The sequence below is a fragment of the Megalops cyprinoides genome, chromosome 23 (genome assembly GCF_013368585.1).
Source record: "Megalops cyprinoides isolate fMegCyp1 chromosome 23, fMegCyp1.pri, whole genome shotgun sequence".
In the NCBI taxonomy this organism is placed as follows: domain Eukaryota; kingdom Metazoa; phylum Chordata; class Actinopteri; order Elopiformes; family Megalopidae; genus Megalops; species Megalops cyprinoides.
This window is the reverse complement of record NC_050605.1, coordinates 13,666,963-13,691,011: the sequence shown is the minus strand read 5'-3', so window position 1 is coordinate 13,691,011 and position 24,049 is coordinate 13,666,963. Positions and strand designations below refer to the sequence as shown.

The 24,049-nt window shown below is 40.7% G+C and overlaps 1 protein-coding gene across 1 annotated transcript in view; it reads left to right on the top strand.

The window, feature by feature from the left end:
• The window catches only part of LOC118770547 (protein kinase C-binding protein NELL2-like), a 67,541-nt gene that overhangs the window by 24,276 nt on the left and 19,216 nt on the right, over positions 1 to 24,049 (top strand). The window contains exons 6-13 of the mRNA XM_036518287.1: positions 1,227 to 1,299; positions 1,596 to 1,678; positions 1,913 to 2,041; positions 2,930 to 3,032; positions 4,210 to 4,301; positions 5,764 to 5,866; positions 6,421 to 6,549; positions 15,531 to 15,656. Of these exons, the coding sequence (XP_036374180.1) occupies positions 1,227 to 1,299; positions 1,596 to 1,678; positions 1,913 to 2,041; positions 2,930 to 3,032; positions 4,210 to 4,301; positions 5,764 to 5,866; positions 6,421 to 6,549; positions 15,531 to 15,656 (838 nt within the window). The remainder of the gene's footprint in view (positions 1 to 1,226; positions 1,300 to 1,595; positions 1,679 to 1,912; positions 2,042 to 2,929; positions 3,033 to 4,209; positions 4,302 to 5,763; positions 5,867 to 6,420; positions 6,550 to 15,530; positions 15,657 to 24,049) is intronic.

Sequence of the window (24,049 nt, the reverse complement as noted above, 5' to 3'; positions counted from 1 at the left end):
TGGTTCTAAGCTGCAGATGATGGCCGATGATCTGCCTGATGATGATGCCTTGATGCCTGTATCTGAGTGCATTTCCTTACATTTCTGTGACATTTCATTTTTGGTATGCATGTGATATTGAACTGGCAGCATCTTTTGAAAACCATTTCTCTTGAGCTGTCCTCATTCTTTTTCATTAGAATAATGTCTGCATGAAGTGAAAGGTCTCCATGGATACAGAATGAATGTATGTATTACTGTAAAACAATGGACTGAATAAATGTCACGTTTGGCAAAGTGGAATGGTAAAATAGAATTGTAAACTGATTCATGCCTCATTCATATGCGGTTTATTTGATGTCATATTATTGTTTTGGAATATTTCGCAAGGAAAATTGTCACTTAACACATGAGCCCTGAATGACCACTCCAAAATTCTGCATTTACTGTTGAAATGTATAGCTTCCATCTCATACAAACCCCACAAGTAGGTAGAAGATATTCCATAATAGGTTAATACCGACTTGTGTAGCCCTCTGGTGATTTGAAAAAGATAGGTTAGGAACTGAATCTGACAGATAGTGACTCACACATGCCTTGTAGGAGTTGAAAATATATTTTCACAGCCATCTTATGCATAGCACTAATCTGTGAGCTTGAAATGAACTAAAGTGTTTGAGATAAAATATTACTTATTCTTGAATATAGCGAGTAGAGGACAGACCTTTTGCATCATGATACTGACATCTCTAACTGCTTTTTCCAACAGGTGCCAGCTTACTAGCTACTTTACATGAACAGTACCATGTACCAGTTATTGGATCAGTGTTACCATTGGCAGGGAAAGAGAGAGGGTCATTCAAATTCGTCAACAATCTATTAGCATGGTCAAGATAAAATTTGTGAACATAAACAGACCTTTTTAGCTTTACATGAACACTAGCATATCAGTTTTTACAAATGGCTTACTAGATAGTTCACACAGGTAGAGTTATTTGTGCTCAGCCTTTTTGGAAGCTAAAATGCTTTGTTGTTAGCTAGCTATCATTTATATCTTTGTGAATACAGACGGAGGCTTTTGTATCATTCCTCGCTTTAGACTTCTCTGCTATTGCAGGTAGTGGCTTTGTGTTCCATCAATGGTTATGATTAAGGCTATCAGCTGTCTCAGGGTTACCCTATAATGGATTGAGAGTAAGTTTATTTGAAAAGGCATTACATTTGCACTTTACTGTTTGTGTCCACAGGGGATAATGCAGGATGTTCAGTTGCTTGTTATGCCTCAAGGATTTATAACCCAATGCCCAGACCTGAACCGCAGTAAGTTTATATAATTTGACCAGATTCAATTCTGTCATTTAGAGATGGCATGGAACTTTCAGTTACTCAAACGTATGGCCTGAAAACCAATTGATCATTTTTACTTGTGTTCAAACACTTTGTATAGTCATGATATTCATGAAGGAGAGCTTAAATACCATTTTTAGAATAACAGGTATTTAACTTACATCAATTAAACTGCTTCAATCTGTGTGTGAGCTGATATTTCCAGATATTGTTATTGGTTTGTCATGTGTCACCTTATGATACATGTATGTATTATGCTCTTTTTTCAGCTTGCCCTACTTGCAATGACTTTCATGGACTTGTCCAAAAGATAATGGAATTGCAGGACATCTTAGCCAAAACATCCAGCAAGGTATAATTTAATGTATTACTTGATCAGTGGACATTTTGTGCAACATCAAACCATGTAGATAAGATCATAACCATACCTTACAAAAGAGAACAGTTTTGCTAGTGTAGGATAGTTCTCAATATGGAGCAGTAGCTTTAATGGTAGCCTGCATGGCGCTTCAGCAGTGGATGATTGCAGTGTTAATGCAGGTATTGATCACCTCCTCAGTCTTTGTTTTCTAATGTGGGTTTGTAGCTGTCCAGGGCAGAGGAGAAAATGAATGGCCTGGACAGATGCTATTGTGAGAGGACCTGCAGCATGAAGGGGGAGGTGTACAGGGAGGGCGAGTCGTGGACAGATGGCTGCAGGAACTGCACTTGCACGGTAGGTCATCTGTATAGGGACGGGATATTTTGTTTTGCTCGCTGCCCTTTTTTTGTGTCAGCCCCCTCTTTGTCGTCACCCCTCATCCTTGATTATCCATCAGTCGGCTGGATCGTGAGGCTACAGAATGGGAATAGAGGAAGGGGGCAACAATCCACACTGCTGACTGTCTCAGTCAGCACTTAAATCCACAGTGTTGCCACAGTTCCTATTAGTGCACATCTGTTCTTTTTAACATGTCATGGATCTGTATTTCAGGGCCCATATTCATAAGATTCATCTTATGATGTATGCCTGGAGTATTATTAAGAGTGCTTTTATAAGAGTATCTTAGAGTATCGATCTAAGGGTACTCTTAAGAGTGGGTCTATAAGACTGAAGAAGTACTTACCTTAAAGTTGCACTTTATTCATAATGGCGGTAAGAGTAGCTTTCGGTAGAGTTTCAAGTCATAGAGAAAATTGTAAGCCCTCTTTATACCAATCTTTTGACCCTGTTATTAGGAGTCTGATTACCTGTGATGTGTAAGGGCATCTTATTTGCTCCGATCTTCACAATCGAGGACTTCAACAAGGCAGTTGACTAAGATTGTAGTTAAGGGCTGGGTCAGATGAGATGAGGATCTTTGAACTGTTTCCCTGCAATCTACAGAATATATCACAATGACATTTCAGGGGGACTTTCTTATCATCAGAGACTGGTTTCTGATACTGCATGTTGCTGAAGCCTCTATCTGAGATGTGTTCAGAAGGGTCTGGAAATGTTTTCTGAACCACTCCATGGAGTGCCGTAAAAAGCCTCTCTGGGTACTGTTTGTATCTGTGGGGCAGATATGTCTAACAGTGCTCGGGCCTGCCTGTAGCGTGATCTCTGTGTGTTTTCTCTCAGAACGGGACTGTGCATTGTGAGACCGTTTCCTGTCCCCCTCTTCGCTGCCCCCCAGACTCCGCTCCCGCCTACATGGAAGGAGCATGCTGCAAAATATGCCAGAGTGAGTGCAGCTCCCCGCTTCCTGTCTCCGCACTGACACCGCCCTGACTCCCCCTCACACAGCTGCCCAGCCCTCATGTCCCAGGTCTCCCGAATATGCTAACACACACGTTTTCATTTTAAGGAATCAGTTCAGTCAGTCAGGCTTTGTTTATTAAAGAAGTATGTGATAGTCAGCGGCCACGTGACTTCCGGGGGGTTTGGCGCTTTGTAATTTAACTGTCTTCAACTTACATAAATCTTGTATACATGCTTGCTCAAATTCAGAGCTTCTTTCTTTTGAAGTAACTTTGTGGCTATGACAAACATGCAGTTAATGACAGTGGTCACACTCTGGGTTTTGGAGTGGGGAGACTATTAAAGCAATGCATGTGTCGCGTTATAGACTTTCCGCACCAATGGGTGATTTTGGATGTGTCAGACCAAAGCTACATTCCTAAATAGTCAATGGTGTCTTCTACAACACAGTCCGCACTGCCAACACATAAGGTTTTCTCTTCTGTGTGATCACCCGTGTTAGTAGGATCTTCATCATGTTGCTTGATAAGATTACCCCCACTGAGTCAGGAGTCTGTCAGTAGCCTCCATACCAACCTGTGGACCTGCCCCAAAATTGATGCACTGAGATGAAACACAAAATATGACTGTTATGCCTTGAAGTTAAACCTTGGTTTGGAAGATGTGTCGATCATTCCCCTCAAGAAGCAAACATTCCCCTGCAGACATCTTTGATAAGTGCTATATTTTCTCAGTCTTCCATTTCATACAGAAATGAGTCATTGATGATAGTAGTTGTTGCTATTTTATTCAGTTTTCTTTGAAGTCAACCTTTTATTCTGTACTCCACTTTTGCTTTTGGTTAGTTTTACATGACATTTAGGCCTGTATTCTTTGCACTTTGAATAATATTTAAGCAAATATTGATGGTTAAATTACACACAAAACTTAAGTTCACTGAAATTGATTAAAAATATTGCACACGAGTTGTTGGAATACATTACTTGCATAGATGTGTTATCTAAAGTTAAACAAAGAATGACTCAATACCAGTATGTGACATATCTGTAGTTTACAGATAGAGTAATTTAATTGTCAGTTTATATAAACGACAAAGCAAAACCATGGCACTCAGAATTACAGGCTGCCTCAGTGGACTGATTAAATGTTCATGTTACCAGGTGTATGCTTGTTCAGAGGGAGAGTGTACGTGGAGGGTGAAAAGAAAGCCGTACGAGACTCTACAGGAAAGTGTTTACTGCTGAAATGCAGGGTGAGTGAGCAGAAAGGAAGTGATTTCATTCTTCCTTTCAGATCAATGCATTAAATACATTATATTGCATGGAAAAAAAATCATTACATTCATGTGCAGTTTTTAAACCATACTGAATAATAGATATTAGTTAATTAAATACTGATTCCAATCCTGCTTTCAGCAAGGCAGGTCTAAATTAGGTCTTCACCCCCTACTTGATGCGTATGATCTCTTTTACAAGTTATAATTTTTCATTTTCAGTGCAAGTGCTTCTTAAACTATAGGGAGAATAATCAATTGCTGGCTAAATGATTAAATGCAAGTTGCCAATTCCATGATCTTAATTCAAATATCATGCTTTTTGGTCTCTCTTGTGGTAAAGGGGATTCTTTTTTCAATTTTCAGTGTAGAGTTCCCTTCTGTCTGCTTAATGCCAGATTCATTGAATGCACTCAGTCACCCTCTGCCCATTGGCACAAATTCAGACTGCGCATGATTGCGCAATACTGACATTCATCTCATGATTACCAGCTCCACTGTCTGGCTCTGACACTCTCACTAAGCACTGCTCGCCCATTTTTCACATCTATGCATTCCTCTTGCCAAGAGGATCAATTCACAATGTCTTACCTACTGCTAATTATAATGTTGACTGACTGCCAAATCTCTAATCTCTTTCTAGGGATATTCTAGCTCTTTCTTTAGACAGGATGCATTCGTGCAAGTCATTGTTAGCAGAGCAGATGGTGTTTTGTGAGATGGTTTTCGGTGGTGTTTTGCGAAGGAGTATTTTAAGTGCCTCAGTCACAACACTATCAATCATAAGGACAAGTCAAGGCCAAGTTTCTCATTGCATTCCATGCAGACATCATTACTGTTTCAATAATATAAGTGACCCAGAAAATTATCTTACATTACAGATGATTACCAAATGGTCCGGCTATATGATGTTTGCAATATAATGTATGTAATAAGACGACGACAATGTTGTGGAGGTGTAGTCAATTTTTAGGCATGCCCATTTCTCCTGGGGTCATGGAGCTACAGTTGATTTTGGTTATAGGAAAGAAGTCGTAAGGGACATAGAGAAGATGTTTATGTTCTCAGATTCTAGATTTAGTTCATTCAGCATGTCTGTATAAAACTGATATTTGTAAGATTACAATATCATCCTGATGCGTGTTTGACATTGTACATTCAGGAGAATGGCTCAATATTTAACTGGCTCATGTAGAACTGCCTGCTCTGCCAAGTGTAGGAGAAGTGCTTCCGTTTTATTGTCACATTCATTGTATAAAACAGCATTTCACATTTGCTGGTTCATAAACACTCTCCAGACCATTGAAAGAGACATCAGAATGCCTGGAAGAGGAGCTGAATGCATTCAATCGATGCATTCAAGGTGCCTGTCGCATCTCTCAGCTCGCAGTGCAACCCATTTGCAAGCTGTGCTGTTTTTTTTTTTTTTTTTTATGAACAGGACAGGAGGATGCATCGGGTGGAGAGCACACCCTGTCCTGACCTGAGCTGCCCTGAGTCCGAGCAGATAACCCTGACCGATAGATGCTGCAAAGTCTGTAAAGGTATGCTTACTGCGCACATTTAAAGCTAAATGTTTTCATAATCATCAGATTTATGTTAGATTTTTTTGCTCGCCTTGTTGACAGAGTGTGTTTGTACCTGCGAAAGTACATGACCTCACTGGAAACATGAGCAATGAAACCAAGAGTAGCAGAAACAGAAACATCTTTGATATTTTTGGCTCTCCATTGGACACAACACATTTAGGATATATGTGTGTATGAATGTGTGTATGTATTGATATATTGATAATTCTTTGAGAATGTATTAGGTCACCTTTATTGTTAAAAAATGAAAATGACTGAATTCCAACTGAACGTGTGTTGACCATATTTAATGGAGTCCAGATGAGACCAGCTTGATCATATTTCACGACTACACGAGATTTTAGATATAAATACCAGACCAGAGACTAGGTAGACCAAATGTAAATGCTAGACCAGCTCACTTTCAGAGTAGAAGAAAGAACAGAAAGGAATGAGCAGGCCAGAGGGTAGATTACTGAAGTGGGAGAGCACGTGATGGAGTGGGGCCCCCCTCTCTTCCTGCTCCTCAGGCCATGATTTCTGTGCCGAGGGCCACGGCTGCCTGGAGAACTCTGACTGCGTCAACCTGGAGGCCGGATCCTGCTGCAGCTGTAAGGATGGCTACCGAGCGCTTCGAGACGACAGCGCCTACTGTGAAGGTACCGCAGAGAGTTTCAGTCGCGCCCAGTCAGCGTAGCTAAGGCTGTCCACACCCTCGCTTTGCCTGGCAGCCAGTCTTTTTCCACTTTGAGTATGAGGTGAGGTGGACTTCAGCCACTAAATAAACTCTGCTGAACACTGAACACCGTTCAGGAAGAACATTGATCTTCACCATTCGTTGATCTGTCTTATAGGGGTTATGCATGTCCAGGCATAGGCCCTTATGTTGCCAAAACAATTACCTTGGCAATTACCTTTTTTATGAGCATGTAGAATAGTTCTGTAGCATAATTAAGTACCGATGTTGTTTCATGAATGATTTTAGAGAATCGGTAACTATTACGGTGTTTCATTATGAAGCTAGGTGTTTATTTCCCATTCAGGTCTAGGATGGTTCTTGACTTGCATCTTACTGACAATAATTTACCATTTAACCAAGACCGCGTCTTACAGAAGATAGGCCGAGTTGCTGGTACCATTGAATAACTTGTAAACTGAAATAAACAGTCTTGTTGAGTGTTGTGAGGAGCTTAGATCTAATATTCATGCCTAATGATAATGCAAATACTGTTTATGTATTTGAAATAAAGAGAGCACCTTGTTTCAGATCCATCTAGATCACTGCCATTTGACCATGTATATACTCCCCTGTTCTCTTTAGTCAGTGTTAAAATGGTCAGTAGAATTTCTTTTACTGCCTTATAAAGACACTCCAGGTCTGTGCAGGTTCACCTAAGGCTAGTACCCCCCCTGACAAAGTACAATTTTATAAGGGACTAAATCTCTATAGTTACACAAAGCCATTGTGGTTATAAAGGAACAGAACGATTACATGTTCTCACTGTTTACCGTTTGCAAACTGGGGTACTAGTGAATATGTACTAGTGAAAATGTAAATGAAGTTAGATCTCAACTGTTTTTCTTTAAACACTTATTGGAATCATTTTTCCCTGCAGCACAAACAAGCAAAAATGCAGTTTTACTCGGTGCCTCCATGTTGCTTACACTACTTTCCAAAAGCCGTGAAGCTGCCAATAGTTGTCCCCTGTGTCATATATTTCATTACCACAATCCTCTGGCACCCCCTTTAAAATCCACAAACTGTGTAGTGAACAGTCCAGTGTGAGACAAGTGTGAAGGTGAGTCAACACATGGCTTGCCTCATCACACCTCCGCTGCAAAAATAATTTGTTTTTTTTTTTTTTGTTTTTTTTTCATCATAAACCATGATTAACTTTTTTTCCCTCAGAAAATTGTCTGGGCAAAGGAGGATCGATGTAATAGGAAAGTCTGGTTGTTTTTCGAAAAGCTCCTTGGCCTGATAGGTGGCTTCAGAGACAATGCAGTCTTTGTAATTTATTAAGAGGTCCAGCTTCACTGCAGTTGTAAAACTAGCAGAACTGACAGCCAGCATTTGTGTGTTCATCTGCAGAATTATTTATGCGTGGTGTTAAACCACTGTGCAGTCCTTATTTCTAGATGCAGAATCACACCTGTCGGCAGGGATTAAAATATGTATTTGTTAAGGGAGGCCAGGCGAACGGCAAGACACAAGTTTGCTCAGGAACATTGCAGTGTTATGCCAGGGAGTTAGCTGCTTAGAAAGTCTTAAGTCATTGCTGTGCTCAAAATAGACTATGAAATCATTTGTCTTTGAATTTTTCATAAAAGTAATGGTGTAAAATACTCAAGGGGATAGTCTCTCTGTAGGAGCTCTATTCTGTCAGATAGAAAAGCACTGTGTCCCATTCTCCATCCATTCCAATTTACTGAAGTAGAAGTTGTTTTCCAACACAGCACCCTGTCTTAAGCTATTTGTTAACTGCCTCCATTACAGTGGCATAGGGGCTATCGTGAAGTGGAGACAGTATGAGCCAAGGGGAAAGCATCAGGGTTAATTTGATACTTTTCATGTGATAGGCATCCAATTTAAAATGATGTTATCTGAGTTTTGTGTGTGTGTGTGTGGGGGAGGGGGGGGCATGAAAGAAATTCAAATTTTATTAGTAAGATCTTAATTAAAAGTGATTGATGTGTTAGTTATATATCCAGTTAGAAGTCAGATGACTGTGGCCACAGGTTTGGAACATTTTAGAAAGTTAGCCAGCTGACCAAGCTTAGGAACTGTTGAAAATGGAAACCACACAGTCCAGTGCAGAGACAATAGTCTGCTACAAGGCAGTCTCATAAATCATCCAATCAGCGAAGGCGTTGGGTACTGGGAGCCTGTGAGAATTGCTTGATATATTATACTTAAAACCTACTGCTTCCTCCTGTATTTCTCAGATGCACTGTTGTCATTAGAGAACAAAACTAGAGTGAAACACTGCAGAATGGCTAAATCCTCACAGATTACAGTGCATTACTGTTGATGGAGTTGATGAGTATTATATAGAATTCATAATCATTATTATCCTATTTTTGGTTTTCTTTAATTTTTTATATTTTGAGGCATATTGTGGGTGTTTTTTCCTCTTAATTTGGCTGTAATGTACCTAAAATCCAAAATTGAGTCAAAATACCAATATGTGGCTGGTGAAGCTGTGAATATATAATTTTACTTTACAATATTTTTCAGTTCTCATCCAGTTAGAACATTCTCTTTATCTCGCTCTTTCCAGTATGACATCTCTCTGGTGAATAGTGTCATGGTCCATTTCCGTGTAGCAAATAAGGCTACCAAAAGCAAATCAGTAATAAACACAGCTTGTCACTGCTGGGGTTACTGGTGCCGGCTGCACGTTCCTGACAGTAAAGGTGGGTGTGTGATTGTGCTTTGAAGAATCCTCTTTTCCGAAGGAAAGCAGCAACAGATGAGATCTAAAGAGAGGCTCAGATTTATTTTTAGGCCACCGCTGGCAGTGAAATATGGCCGGTGTCTAATACTGGTCTCTTCTAGAACAATGTTTTTTTTTTTTTTTTTTTTCCCTCGCAGCTACGGCTTTTAAGAAAAGAAATGCAAATATCTTCCTTAGCATATCCCAGAAGGAGGTAGTCATATCTATGGTAGTTGTACTGGTGTTTACATGCAAATCTAAAGTGTTTTTTCCCTTAGTTTTTTATTACATCTTGTTGCATATCTAGAGGTACTTTGTGTAACCTGCATTCAGCACATCTCACCATAACACCATATGTGCATCAGACATATGTGTACATTATTTCTTTATCTGATTTTGATCCATTTAATTGGGCTGTAACACAAGGTTAGGGCAGGCTAATTGACATTGATTGGTTAGGTCTATGGGTTTGCTTCTGCTCTTACTTTGAAAGCCCCATATGCCATAATGGACCAAATGACCTTTCTTGATGTCCCTCACATAGACTGGCACTTTGGTCTGGAGGCAGAAGATCTGCATGGTCTGTACATCACATACTGTAATCTGGGGAAGATATTCGACCTGGAATTCACTCTGTCAAAATACCAACACCACATAAAAGACATCCTTGAATCCATTATCACTTAATTTCATAATGACCTGCTTCTGCGACAGAGCATTAAAAACAATAAAGTATTTGAAGCTTGGATTCAGTCTTTGCTCTCAACCTCTGCTTCCTTGACTCAAATGTGGAATAAAACGTGGGCTGTAAAAATTGCTGAAGAGAAATGTCTGTCAAAAAATTAGATGCAATGAAAAAGTCAAACCCACTTTATTCCTACCGAGTGCATAACCTGTGCTGTTTTTATTAAGTAACCTAGAAGTTTTAGTGTGCTCAGTAAAATTCATTAAGATTAATCTTGCAGTGCCATAGCCCATTGCGAGCCCAAGGGGGCTGCGTTCACTCCTTTCATTGTGGGGTGCTGCTTCACACATCCCTGTATGGTTTATTATCTCTGAATGCTACATAATGAGACAGTGATGCTTTTCAGACTGCCAGAATACTTCATAATTAATCTGGTGTGTCAAAGCCAGCTAAATTCCTAAGAGCTTGTTCAGTCTTTTCCACCCAGTGTTCCGTCCTCCCACTGCAATGTGCTGCTTCATGCACCCCTCTTTGCTTTATAATGACGCAGACTTTCAGACTGTCGGGATGAACAGAGGCTCATGTGGGAGTCGAACCTGCAACTTCTGTCAGTATGAGCCCAGTTCTAATACTGTGGGCACACCGTAGCTGTGAATCTGTCTAATTTTGCTTATGTCACATTGGGTGTATCTTGTGCTTTGATATTACAGTTTCAGCAGTAAGTACAAAGTTATGTTTGCCAGCATTGACTAAAACATACAGTTTGCAGCACAGATTTATTATAGCTATTCCATGTATAGCGCTGGCCCCATTTTGTAAAGGTGATCTTCAGTACGATAAAGCCATTACCATTCCGCTTGCAGGCCTCTGCCACAAGCCCCCGCACACTTTTAAAACAACCAGTAGGTCTTCTTTTCTCACAGTAATACACATCAGCTTGAGATATCTAGGAACAGCAATAGCATTAAAGTTTCAAAATCATTGTTTTCGCTACACCAAAAGCACATTTAGACGTCTCCAAAGCCAGCACTGCAGCTCTTTAATAACTACACTGCGGCTCTTGGGATCAGCACAAAAGCAGCACATAACACAGAAAATGCATTTCATTTTCCTCAATTACCACTGTAGGCCGGCAGAGAATGGAATGAAATGTAGCATATTTCTGCTGTGCCACTAATATGAATTCCCCCCAGACTCTCCAGCTATACAGAATGAGACCAGCACATAATCAAAAGCCTCTAAAAGAGACACTGGCAGTGAAAAATGACATGAATGTTGGGCAACACAAAACATGTCAAGTTCTTTTTTTTTATGTCCTATGTTTAGAGTAGATTGGCTGAGCACAGGTTTAGAGAACCACTTATTTGCACTGGGGAAAGACATGAGAGGACAGTAGTTCACATTAATGAGGTCTGAGGGGCCTGAAAGGGATTTCTGTAGATTGCTGCTCCTGTAGAGCGAGTGGATTTACATAGCGGTCATTTCCAACAGTCAGCTGCTGCTTGGACATCATGGGGTTAAAAGGAGAGAAGGAAGTGCTGTTCTTTTGGGGCTCTTTATGGGGGGCTCCAGGGAATGGAAAGCTCTGAAAGGAGGTGTGTGTGCTGCACAGTGTACTGGACTGGAAAATAATGCTTCTGCCATACAATGGCAAATGTATTTTCCCTTGAACATTAAAATCTCCATTCACTAAGTCCTTTTCTGTTCTCATAATGAAAAATAATATGTCTGCTTCAGTTGAATCAAGTTCATTCTAATAAAAAAAAGACATTAATTTTACTGGAGATTTCCATTTTGAGAGAGCGGGTTTGGGGGAGAACAAATGCTGTTGTGCCAGAAGTTTTGAGCTAGACTGTTATATGTCAGTGATTCATTTTAAGTATGCAATTTCCCTTAATGACATAAATCAGGTGGTGAAAAAGAAACCTGTCAGAAAACAGAAATTAGTTTAATTACCTGCACCACAGAGAACAGAAGGGTGGAAGTATTAAGTTTTAATCAGAAATGTCCTATAAAATACCTACCAGAGTGCTCCACCGTCTCCTAGATAGAATTTATTAGTGTGCTGTTGCTTTCTTACAGTGGGAATTGTTTTAGTGTCTACTTCTGTGTAGCCTGCAGGGAAAACTTTTCAGCAAGACATCCGCCCTGCTGTTCTGGTACTGTGTATTGGATCTAATTATTCACATTCGGAAAAGGCAGAGGGAATAGTCTGTTACGAGGCCGGAAAGGACCTGCAAGAGAGACGCGGACGAGCCGCATGCTCAAGCTTTCACACATTCGCCCGTCTCCTGTCTCGCAGCGGACCATTCGCTGCTCGATTTGCGAATACAAAAGTGGCATGTAATAAGGCCCCCCTTGAGGAAACGGAGTAGATGTAATCAATGTGCAAATCTGAAACCCCGTTTGCTCTGGACGTAGCTGCAGCAAACACAGCGGTAATTCTACATTGCATTACCTGCTCTGTGTGACAGACCGATGCGTGTTTCAGGTGTAGCTTGTAGTTTCCTTTGTGTATTTTTGCTCCCACCTGATTGTGTACACTTTTGTACCTTTTCTTTGTAAGCTAGCCTAGGTAAGATGATCTTCCCAATGTTCAAAACTAATGTACGGTGCAATGCAGTGCAAATGAAGCTGTAAAAACTGAACTATATGCACAGATGACACCCTGATGCAGGATCACACAGACCCCTCACTACTATAGATAATTGCAAAAATACTGTTCCAACAGCGGCTGGCACTTTTCCTCCTATACTGGTGTGAAGCAAACTGAAATGCGTATTCTCTGCAACACTAACATCAGGTTACTGTTTGATACAGACCAAGCTTTTATGAGCAAACACTTCTTTTCTTGTGTGAATTAGTTCATTATTTTTAATAAACAGAAGGGGTTACACTCACAAGTACACCTATACACTGTACAGAACGGTGCACAACCACACAGGGCTTGACAATGCACATACATATAAAGAGAAATAAGAAAAGAGAACTAATGAAATAGACACTTAGCCATGATATCTAGCCACATAGCACTACAATCTCATATATGGTGCTGCGACATAAATGGTGCTGGGTTATTTATGCAAGCCCATATTTCTGCAAATGTAAAGGCAATAGGCATTAAGGCAATATGAATCATTGCTGGATTTTTTGCCAACATTTTAATTACAATAATGATAAATTTCCCATTTCAAGCTAGAATAATTATTTATGGAGAAGTATATGCAATGGATCAGGACAACAAATCATTGTTATTATCTTTATTATTATAGCAAACCTATCATTATTTTTAAAGATTAATTCAGCGCTTTGCACACCAAAGATAAAATTGTTGAAGGGACTTTTTTCATAGATTGAACCAAAATTAATTATTGCCATCAGTGCAGTGATGAAGATGAAACAGTGTGAAAATAGATCCAAATCAGCATTTTCAGTTCACTTTCACCTTACGGTGTTCTCAAATACCCCTCTCTATGTTGGCAAAATTGCCGGGGGGGTTGGGGTGGGGGGTGGGGAGCGGGAAGCAGTGGCCTGCACAACAACTGGGAAGGAAGGAAAAATGAACTGTTTGAGTATATGTTCCACGCCGCAGAGAGGACGCTCACAGAGACTCTGTTGGCGGCGAGATAATGAATGTGATCTCAGGATGGTGATTCAGGCAGGAAGGCAGACGTATCTTTTCACTCCCAGGCAGCGTTACGGCTGGGAAATGGGGGAGCGCTGCCCCTCCGCATACAGCGCGGCGGGGGGGCAGCCGTATCCTTCTGTTCTACCGCAGCGCGCGCTTCCCCATGCGGTCATATCTGCCTCCGTTCTCCCTCTTCACCCGTGCTAACGGCTCACTTCGTGGGCTTCACAAACACTAATTAGTGCAGGGATGAAGCTTCCCGATTTTAAAGTAGACAAGCCTCGGACTGTGACAAACCTGGTGCGTAAATTTACTTCACTTTAGCATCTGCTTAACTGTGGTGAGGGAGAGTTTTTTCTGCTCTTTCCCCATTCTTTTTAAATACAGTGGTGTTTAATTTGTCACTGGAATATCCAAACACAGCCTTTACAAACCAGAGAATGGTTTTCTTTGCAGAGACCTGTAGCAATGATAATCCAGTTAAGGTGAGCTGATTGCCTGCTTTCTGCATACCCATGGCTGCTGTGGAATGGTAACTCATGTTCTCTCCGGAAAGGTGTGATAATTTGCTGCATTATTGTGTTACAGGGTCCAATGTTACCCTTGAGGAGATATGCGCACCGTAGCTCAGTCTCATAGCTACAACTCTGATTTATTCTGCCGTAATGGAGCAAAAAAAAAAAAAAAAAAAAAGATGCCGCTTCCATTCATTATTTGCGGTGCAGTGCAGACCCACCCCACATAATTTTATTCAGAGATAAAAGCGGCCATCGATTTCCTGCGCTCTTTATGGCCACCCGTCACGTGTCGCCGTGTGGCAGAACAATCAAGGAAATGGAGTTGTCTAATGGAGATGGAAGTCACCTCTCTTTCCTTACAAGCCACGGGAGCTGAGAGACGTGTAATCTTAGCGGTGACATGTTCTAACGTATCGTTTAGGCTCGCCTGACAGAATGGCATTTGGGTGAACGACAGTGGCCACAGCTAATGGCCACTAAATCAATCCAGCGACACCGTGCGATTGTCATCTGTGTCCCATTCAAGGTTACCATTGCAGATGTCGTGGATTTTATTTTTGTGTGACACTTGGTGGTGGTGGGGGGGGGGCTTTCTGTCATGATCTGTTTTTATTCAGCGAGTGCTGTAGTGAAACGCTACAGCCCTGAAAATATGGCAACAAAAGCGGAGAGGTGAAAGACAGAACAGAGCAGAAGGAGTGAGTGTGAAAAGGAGCGATAGAGATTATAAAAAAGCGTGCTCGGCGGAGGAGGGCGTGGGTGGAAGAGGCTGCCAAGGACATTGCTGTGAGATGCCGAATGGAAGGAGCTGAATTAAAACGATGAGGACATTGAGATTCGATACAGCATTCTGCAGAAAGCTGATGAACCAGGAGTGTGCAAACGGCATTAATTCGTACTGCCTCATCAGAACTAAGTTGTGTTTTAAGCATTTTAGAATCTCGGTTCAGGCACGATTATATTGCAAATGAGGTCAGACAGTTTAGCAGTCTTAGTGTAGAAGCTAAGCAACAAAATCCCCAAGGGTAGAATGTACCAGAATCTATCTATCGTAGGAAACACTCCTGAATTTGAATGACCATGACAGTGTTACAGCACCGGTACTGCTTGATCATAGATGTTTACAGGGAGACTAAGCTCAGGAATGATTTATTGTTGAACAGATGTCTGTCCCACCCTGCCTGTATCAGGAAAATGAAGTTGGCATGCATTAACTAGCTAAAAGAACGAGTGTGACCAAGATGTCGCAGGAAATCAGCCCAAAGCCTGAGAGCCACTACTGAGGCAGGCAGATGAAGGCGGACGGGTGCTAATCTGGCGCTCGGGGAGCGGGACAGAGGAGAGCCTCATGCCTGCCGTGTCTCTGTCGCAGATGTGGACGAGTGCGCGGAGGGGAAGCACTACTGCAGGGAGAACACGGTGTGCATGAACACCCCGGGCTCCTTCATGTGCATCTGCCGGAGCGGCTACATCAGGATCGATGACTACTCCTGCACAGGTGAGCCCCGGCCCCTGCTACCGCCGCCACCGCTGCTGCAGTGCCTCGTGCTCATGCGCATACTCCAGCTGGGAAGCCAGTCTCACAGCTCCAAGTCTCATTGGCTCAGCTGTAACGGAGAACAATAAGCAGCCATAAAATCACAAATGTATCGCAGGGTACTAGAGGCGCAGCCAGAATGAAGTTATGTTTTAACTCTGACACTGCCATCAGACAAAAGCGGCATGCTATATCCAATTTGCATTGTTTGTATCACTTTGGCTGTTGGTGAGGACGGCGATAATGATGAGGTTGATGATAAAGTGTAGATTTAAAAAATATACACGCATCATAATCTGAAGAAAAGCAACCAAACAGCTTTTTGTGTAGCACATATTTACCAGGTCTGTCATCAGTGATTATAAACTGTGTATTGAAAGGGTTGTACTATGGAAATAAATTTAAAGAATTGCCAAATTAATTTCTTCAGCTCACTTCCAGGTTGCTGTAATGAGATTTTTTTACTAAGCAATTTTGTATTTCTGTGCTTGTGCCACTCAAGAGCTATTGGATGCAGGTTTAAATATGAGGCCAAGCAAATTGTGGAAAGGGGCTCTCTCTGGAGCCTGTACAACCGATTTATCCTCAGCGTGTAATTAAGAAAAAAAAGCAATATTCACTTATGCAAACTAACTCAGCAGATGTGGCATGCAAAACCTGTTAGCCATGCACCAGATCATTCCGTCATGGCATTCTTGCAGTCTGAAAGCACTTATGTTTTCTTGTTAAAGATACTTTATTGTGATATAACCTACAGTATTTATGCAATGAAAAACTGTCGCTGTCTGCTTTTCTATGTAAATGTATATGTATTTTTTTATTAGAGATATCCTACCACTATTTAGTTTGCTGACAGTTATCTGACATGCAGTGCACACTGCACCTTCTGCTCCAGCTGTTAAATTCAGATTTCAACCCTTGCTTTTCTAATGTGCTACTGCCATTTTGTTGTTTAACTTTGTAAACTTTGTGAACTTCGATAGCAATGCGCCAGTCACTGGCAAAGCAAACACAGGGTAGCAAAAGAACAATAGCATGCTGTATCGTAAAATAATACTTTATTGTTTTGTGTGCCAAATATTTTGGCGCACCACATGCCTTTATCAGGAATTGTGATATATAACAGCAATCTGGGGAAAGCCCCATAACAAGACCAGTGGAGCCCTGAATTTCTTCACTGCAACCTCTGACTTTGAAATGAAGAGTGAGGTCTATGTGGTGTATGTTATAATACTGGGAAAAGTGGGGTGATCTGCTTTGGCTTGTTTGTATTATATTGACTGCCAGTTGGTTGTCATAGAGAGCAGCCCACTGGCTATGGCAAACAAAGGTAGGCGTGGCAACGGAGTTTGTTGAAAGTCTGTGGGTCGTGTGTGTGTGTGTGTGTGTGTGTGTGTGTGTGTGTGTGTGTGTGTGTGTGTGTGTGTGTTTATGGTTACAGGAAAAAAGGCAACTCTAAATGAAAACAACAAAGCAGACATTTGTAATATATAACCAAGAATATTTAAGCAGATATGGATATCACTTTGATGTTCATTTTCTTAGATCTTACATGACAGAAACACGTATTCTTTTATTATGCTTTACAGTCTACCTTTTTATTTCTGTGATGTAGGGCGATGATAAATAGAAGCCCAGGCTGAATTGAATTTTACTGTAATGCATTTACATAGATCACCACGAAAATGTCTGTAAGTCTCAGATGTGCACCGCTCAAAAACGTTTCTGAGTAGAAAAGTTAATTTGTATGATTAAACTCCTGCTTTTACAGGAGCAAATCTAATGACTTTTCTTGCACTAGTCGATTATTCACGTCGGAGTCAGTACCCAAGCAGAGTTATTGTCACCACATGTGTTATGTGATTACATGCCCACTAGCCACCCTGGCTGCATATTTCCATTCTTCCTTAGTGTAATAATAATGTTTGAGTTACACTTGTATACTTGTATTTGTGCGTCTCAGAATACATTATTTATGACATCCAAATTAATGAAAAATCTGTGAGTCGCACATCACCTGCTGTTTTCAGTGAATTGTCACAGTATACATGGGCAGTACTGATGGATATCCCATATATAGTATGAGGAATTAGAAGCCTTTAGTAAAGAAATGTATGGAACAGCAGTTTGATAACATGCTCTTTTCTTGTGTTCTTACTGGAACAATAACCCTCTTAAGTTTTGTTAGATTGATAAGTGTGCAGGCTCAGTAATAGCAGTCCAGGGTGTTCGGTAATAGCTTCATTTCCTCATAGATGCCAAGCTTTAGAGACAAGTTTATACAGTGGGGCTTGGTGGTACACAATCAAGCCTCTTTATCTGGCAGTAATGCGTGCTTTGGAACCAAGACTACTTTGGAATCTGTTGGAGGTAAGCAGTCAGCTCCACTGTAACCTTGGCAACATGAGTTTAACAGTTGAATGAAATTTTTGGTCTTTTTTATTTGGAAGTTCATGTAGTTTTGTGTTACCAATCTGTTCCTATTACCATGTGAATTAATTTATCTTTCATGTTTTAATTCAGTCCTCTTCCACTTGTTAATGATGTACTAATTATCTCTCCAACTTCAATTATGATTCATCTATAGGCAGTGCTGGAGTGAATTTTTAACATTGATGTAATGCAAGTTGAAAATAGCTTTGTTCATCTGTCAAAGGAGACCCTTTTGAACTATGATAATGAGTGGAAGTAAGAAATCTCTACAGTGTTTTAATTGTTTTGAACATTTAGGTATTATTTAGGCAAAGGTAGAATTATGGATCCTGTAATTATTTATGTAACAGTGTTTGTAACTGACTTTCAGGGGTAATATTATTCAAATTTAGTATTTATTTAGTTATTTATTTATGTTTTGTTTAATAAGTGTGGATCTGGATCACACAGCTACCTGTGTGTGTCCAAGATAATAATTCATGTCATTTCATTTTTTAAGCTTACACAATTTCCAGCAAGTCTTTCTAAATATGAAACGGAGATGCAAATGAATCTAACATGGGGTGTCTACATCTTTGTGACGTATAAATGTAGTACTTTCACTCAGTGAAAGAATTGTTTTGAAAAAAAGTAATTTGAAACTGAAATTGCTTTTCTAGTTTTCTAATAATCAAAGGATATGAAATACCCTAATGTAGACCCACAGACCAGCTTCGGATAAGACATATCAAAACAATGATTTACATTTTTTATGATAGATTTTTGGGAGCTTCCGGTGTACACCAGCTCCAGGTATAAATAAAGAGGGATAGTGGGGACTGGAATCTGTAATAAATGCAGTTTATTCTCTCCTAATGATGTAACAAGGCATTTAAAGGGTAGGACTTGTTTCAATGGTTATATTTTATTTAAATTCATATTTAAGGATCTGATTCTGATATGAGTTCAGTCGAAGACAGAATTATGCAATAAGCTGTATGTCTTTTTAAGGAGAAGTAGAATTCATTTGCATATGCTCCTCATGGTACTGTTGAGCTGATGGAGCTGCCAAGATAACGCTAGGATGAGGGTGAATATGCTCTATGTATAACATAATGGGCTCAGTTTTTACACAGTAAAGGCAGGTCTCTAAGACAAGGGTAGGGGTCAAGCAAGGGCAGGGGGTGTTTTTTACTTCTTAGCCTAATATAACTGAGCCCTGAATAGTCACACCTACATTCTAAGTTGTATGATGGTCACCTGTCTTATTCCTGCAACTGGCAGTGAGCTATTTGGATGAAAAGTGCTGTTTCAATTGTTGATATTTTTACTGACTGACTTTATGTCAGGTTATCAAAAGGAATAGTGCCAACAGCATTTCGGTACTGTGCTGATCTTTTGCAATCAGAATGGGACCCATTATATCAGGAGAATGACATTTGGACATCAAATGAAAGCCTCCAATCACATTATTATTATCATTATTTTTGAAGGAGCTTAAAATTCTGAAAGAGCACCTAAAACATTTGCAAAATCACAAATTGTGTGAATACGTACCGAGAACTGTTAATACTGTTAATCTTCTGCTATTGCTTTTAAGGAACTCTTTCTTACATCAGTTAGTATTTCTCTCCCTTTATTGAGTATAGTATCATGGGACATACAGAAAAGAAGTTAGAGAATCCTTAACCAAAACTCTGACATGTTCTCTTTTCTCTAGTAGGATAACATTGATGGTTTTCCTGCACATAGTTTTAGCCTGATTTACCCATTACTGTGTATATAACAGATACAGCAGCTATGGATAATTAATAGAAGTGGACATCTGCTTGGGATTAAATACAGCCCTAAGGGAAAGGTTTTTCCAGAAATGGTCCAGCAAGGGGCAGTACACCTCTAGTCAGTATTAAACTAGCTCTGTATTTTCTTCACATCTAACAAATTATAATCAGAATACAGGCCATACCAAAATCTCTGTAGAAATGAAATGATGTTGTGTTTTTGTTTTTATGTGATCACTTCTGTATTGCAATTTATAGGAATATATGTGGTGTTGTGGGTACTTTGACTGTGCTTAAGCTCTGTATCATTGTACTGAACTGAAGATGTTAAACCCATATTGATTTATATAATACAGCTCCCCACAGCAAACATCTGCAAGCGTTATCTGTCCTGAGGGATGTGAGAAGGAGGTGCTCACTGGTTCAGGTCCCAGCAGGGAACCATGCACTTATTGAAGCTGTATTACAGCTAATACTGAAAATGTGGAGACTGCTTTCAGTGAACAATAGACAACATCGCTAACACAGATAACCCAGGATACCAGGTCGTTTTCTTGTCTGGTCTTGTGTGTAAATCTATCAGCTTTGGTGAAGGCAACCTTCTTGATTACCCTGATCTGCTTGCACACAAGTGTCTTGGCACAGAGAGGGAATCATTTGTATTTCATGTTAAACTGTATTGGAATTTTGTTAATTTACAGTACAATTTAAGTCCTAAGAAGTGAACTGTGGCAAGTCAAAGATCAAACACTGTGACAGAAAGCTCTACCACTGACCGTAGAGGCAAATGGTAGCCACCTACGTTATGACCCATAATGATATGCAGATGGTGGAGATGTGGAGAGGTACTATGATAATGGCTAAGGCTGAGGATGTTCCATAACCAGTGTTTAATGAATAAATTGTCAAATAGACCCAGCAGTATCATTAGGTTCCCATGCAGTGTACTGTAATAGACATTAAATGCTCTTCATCAAATATTCTTTTGATATGTTCTGTGATCATTTCTAAGAACCTGCTATTTATGTCTTACAAAGGACCCAATAAGAGATCACTTTAAAAATAAAACATCACCTATCCTAGTCGACCATCTATCCCATCATTTATACCATACTGAAATGATGGATGATGGAAGAAAACCCCCATAATGTAATAGGCTCTATTCCAAACACAGATGTAACATTAAACGCCATCCAGGAAATCTGCTTTGCCTTCTTGACTTCCAGTTTTTCCATTTTATCCTTGAGCATGAAGCCTTGACGGTGGACGGTTTAACTTCCTTTTCACCACAGATCCTGCGCAGTGGCGCTCTGTGCTGTCGCACATTAGCCTTTAATCCATTAAAGCTACAATGCAGGCGGTGCGGTTTGTGTGAACTTTATTACGCTGCCGGTCTGGAGGTGCGGGCTGAGAGGCCACTTTAATCCTGCGATCGGGGGGGCCCTCGTCTCGCCTCGCACCTCTGGGGCGGTGAAGATTAGTCAGAGAATTTCCTGTTCACAGGAGCTTCAGGAAGAGAGGGGCAGCCCTGTGTCCGGTCTGTGCCTTTCACTTGCGTTGTCTTCGCAGTTTTCCCTGAGCCACAACCATGACAACAGCCCTTCCCCCATCTTCATTGTTTGTACATCAGGTTTAGAATGTGCTACGCAGACTGGAGAACACTGCAGTGTCTCTCAGTGTCTTTGAGAGAATTTCACTTTAAAAGTCGTTGTGTTTCATTCTTTAACACTGATATCGGAATGTAATACATTGGACCTCGCCCCGAGTGGCTGCAGTGTGGTTTTACTTAGCCAAGAGCTGCAGCCTTCCCCACGAGTTTTCCTGTATTCCCTGCACTGATGGGCGGTTGGTATTTTCAGCCTTATTTTCATAAGCAGAGGTACACAGGCGTGGAGCGCTTCATAACTGTCACAGCTGCCTCACTGCAGCCTGCACAGTGTGTGGGGGGGAGGGGGGGTCTTTGGTGACAGCACTTGCATAATTGATTGTTTATCTGTTGAAGGCATGGGTTCCAGCAGCAGAGAAAAACAGCAGGAGATTGTGTATCGGGAGGAAGTCTGGGTCTGCGCAGAGACTGGTCCACCTTCCTATCACTTTAAAATCATTCCTTAGCAGGAATGACAGACCTTACCTTGCCCTAATATTATTATTTTACTTATGTTATGTATTTGTTTGTTTGTTAGTGACATGGTGAAATAGCATGACTGAAAAGATTTTTAAACATAATTTTATTGCGGCTGCCAGAGATTATATGGAGTGTAATATGGCCTTTAAGTAATGTTTCTGAAGTGCTGTTCAGACTGCCATTGCACCATCTCAGCGGAGATAAAGGAAATGTCACATTTTCAAATTGAACAACTGAATGGATTTGAGTGTGACAAAGAGGGGACTTGTCCTCAACTTTCACATTGTTTTATAACTTCAGCGGAAAGATTTCATTATGATTGCCTTCTGCTTCACTTGAGATTTAAAGTAAGGAATGCATCCACTTTGTGCAGCTGTTTAACAACCCCAGAGAATTCTGCAGCTGAGAAAAAATTAATCATTTATCATTCATACTATAAGCTGTTGGAGAGTCACATTGGGCAAGTTCTGCTGTGGACTTTTATGCAACTGATTAGATTGTAAAATCTAACAGTGCTTAGACTAGGGGAGTTACAAAAGTTAGCTGCTATTATGAAGTCAGCCAATTGTTAGGTTCACTAAAAATAATATTTCTGCTAATGGTATCAAAGCAATTGCATTAGTTTTAGGTTCATCTGTGTGTATGTGTGTGTGTGTGTCTGTGTGTATGTATATATATCAGTGAGAACGCAAGCAAATGCAAGATGTGGAACTTAGAGCACAGTGGTTACCAGAATTGTGCACAACCGGCACAGACAAATTTGAAAACACAGCATGAATGCAGAGAGTGAGACTGCATTGCAAAGATCTGCAATTGCAGAAGGTAATTGGTGTCATTTATGCCGTCATGGCCCGGTGACCGTGCTGGTCTCTGGACAAGCATGCTGTTGCACGTAGTTAACGCTGAACAGCTTTGTCCTGGGCCCACCACGTCCTTCCTGTCGAACACAGATTTTAACCGTAACTGTGATACAGTAGTGGACAGGCGAGGAAAATGTAGGCCTTTTAAATGTATGAATTTATAGGGGAGGAGAAGATTCCAGAATACGTGAGGGGAGTGAGGGATGTTTTTAATCAGAGGGCTGCTCACTGGGAAGCTCTGTGTGCACAATGAGATTTACGGTCATTGCGTGTGAAGGAGTTGGCAGTTGCAGTTGGACCAGAACAGTGGACTGGGTGCTCACGTTTCCACACCTGAGGGCGTGATTTTGTTCCCACCACTCCCCATCACCATTCCCCTTATCATCTCTTCTTACTGCCTTTAACTGAGTGCATTTATCAGAAATTAAATGGACAAGAGACATATTGTCTCCCCATTTGTATCATTTTGGAATTAAAAATGTACACTGGGGTCATCATTTACTTGTTTTGTAGTCTAACCATAACTTGCAGCATGAGGGTGTGTGTTTTTACTTCGAAGCTAATGTGACAATCTTAGTCTTAACCGAATAGGTCCTGAATAGAGAGCATCACCAGATTCATTGCCTTTAATGGTGTCGTATTTGTATTCGTTTCTCTTCAGGCATCGAGATGGTTAATGTCCCTCTCTGCCTGTGTTGCTCAGGTGGCAGCGAGAATTTGGACTTCAGTGGGGCATCACTGTTTCTTCCCACAAGCAAAAATGTGCGGCTGTACATTCTGTACATACTGTACAGTCTAGCCTTGTGGAAGGCTTAATTTGACCCTGAACCTTATGGAGGAGGGGTCTGCATTCACACTTGTATGCAGTATCAAGATCAACTTTCTACTATTGACAAAAAATGTTGTACTTATTATTTTGTTCTTATTCAGCATCTTACATTTGTGTGTAATGGATTTTCTTTTCTTTGGCTTGCCTGACATGTTTTATAACTGTGTGCTCCTAGGACCCAGGATGAAATTTCCTAACAGCAATATTTCTGAAAAATGCTGCAGGGCACCAAACAGAATAGATTGAAGCCACAGTCCCTAAGGAAAAGGATCTGCTTTTGTATTCATGGTCACTTGGAGGGCAATAAGAAATTGCCAGTTAAGCTTCCTGGCCATCAGAATCGCAGA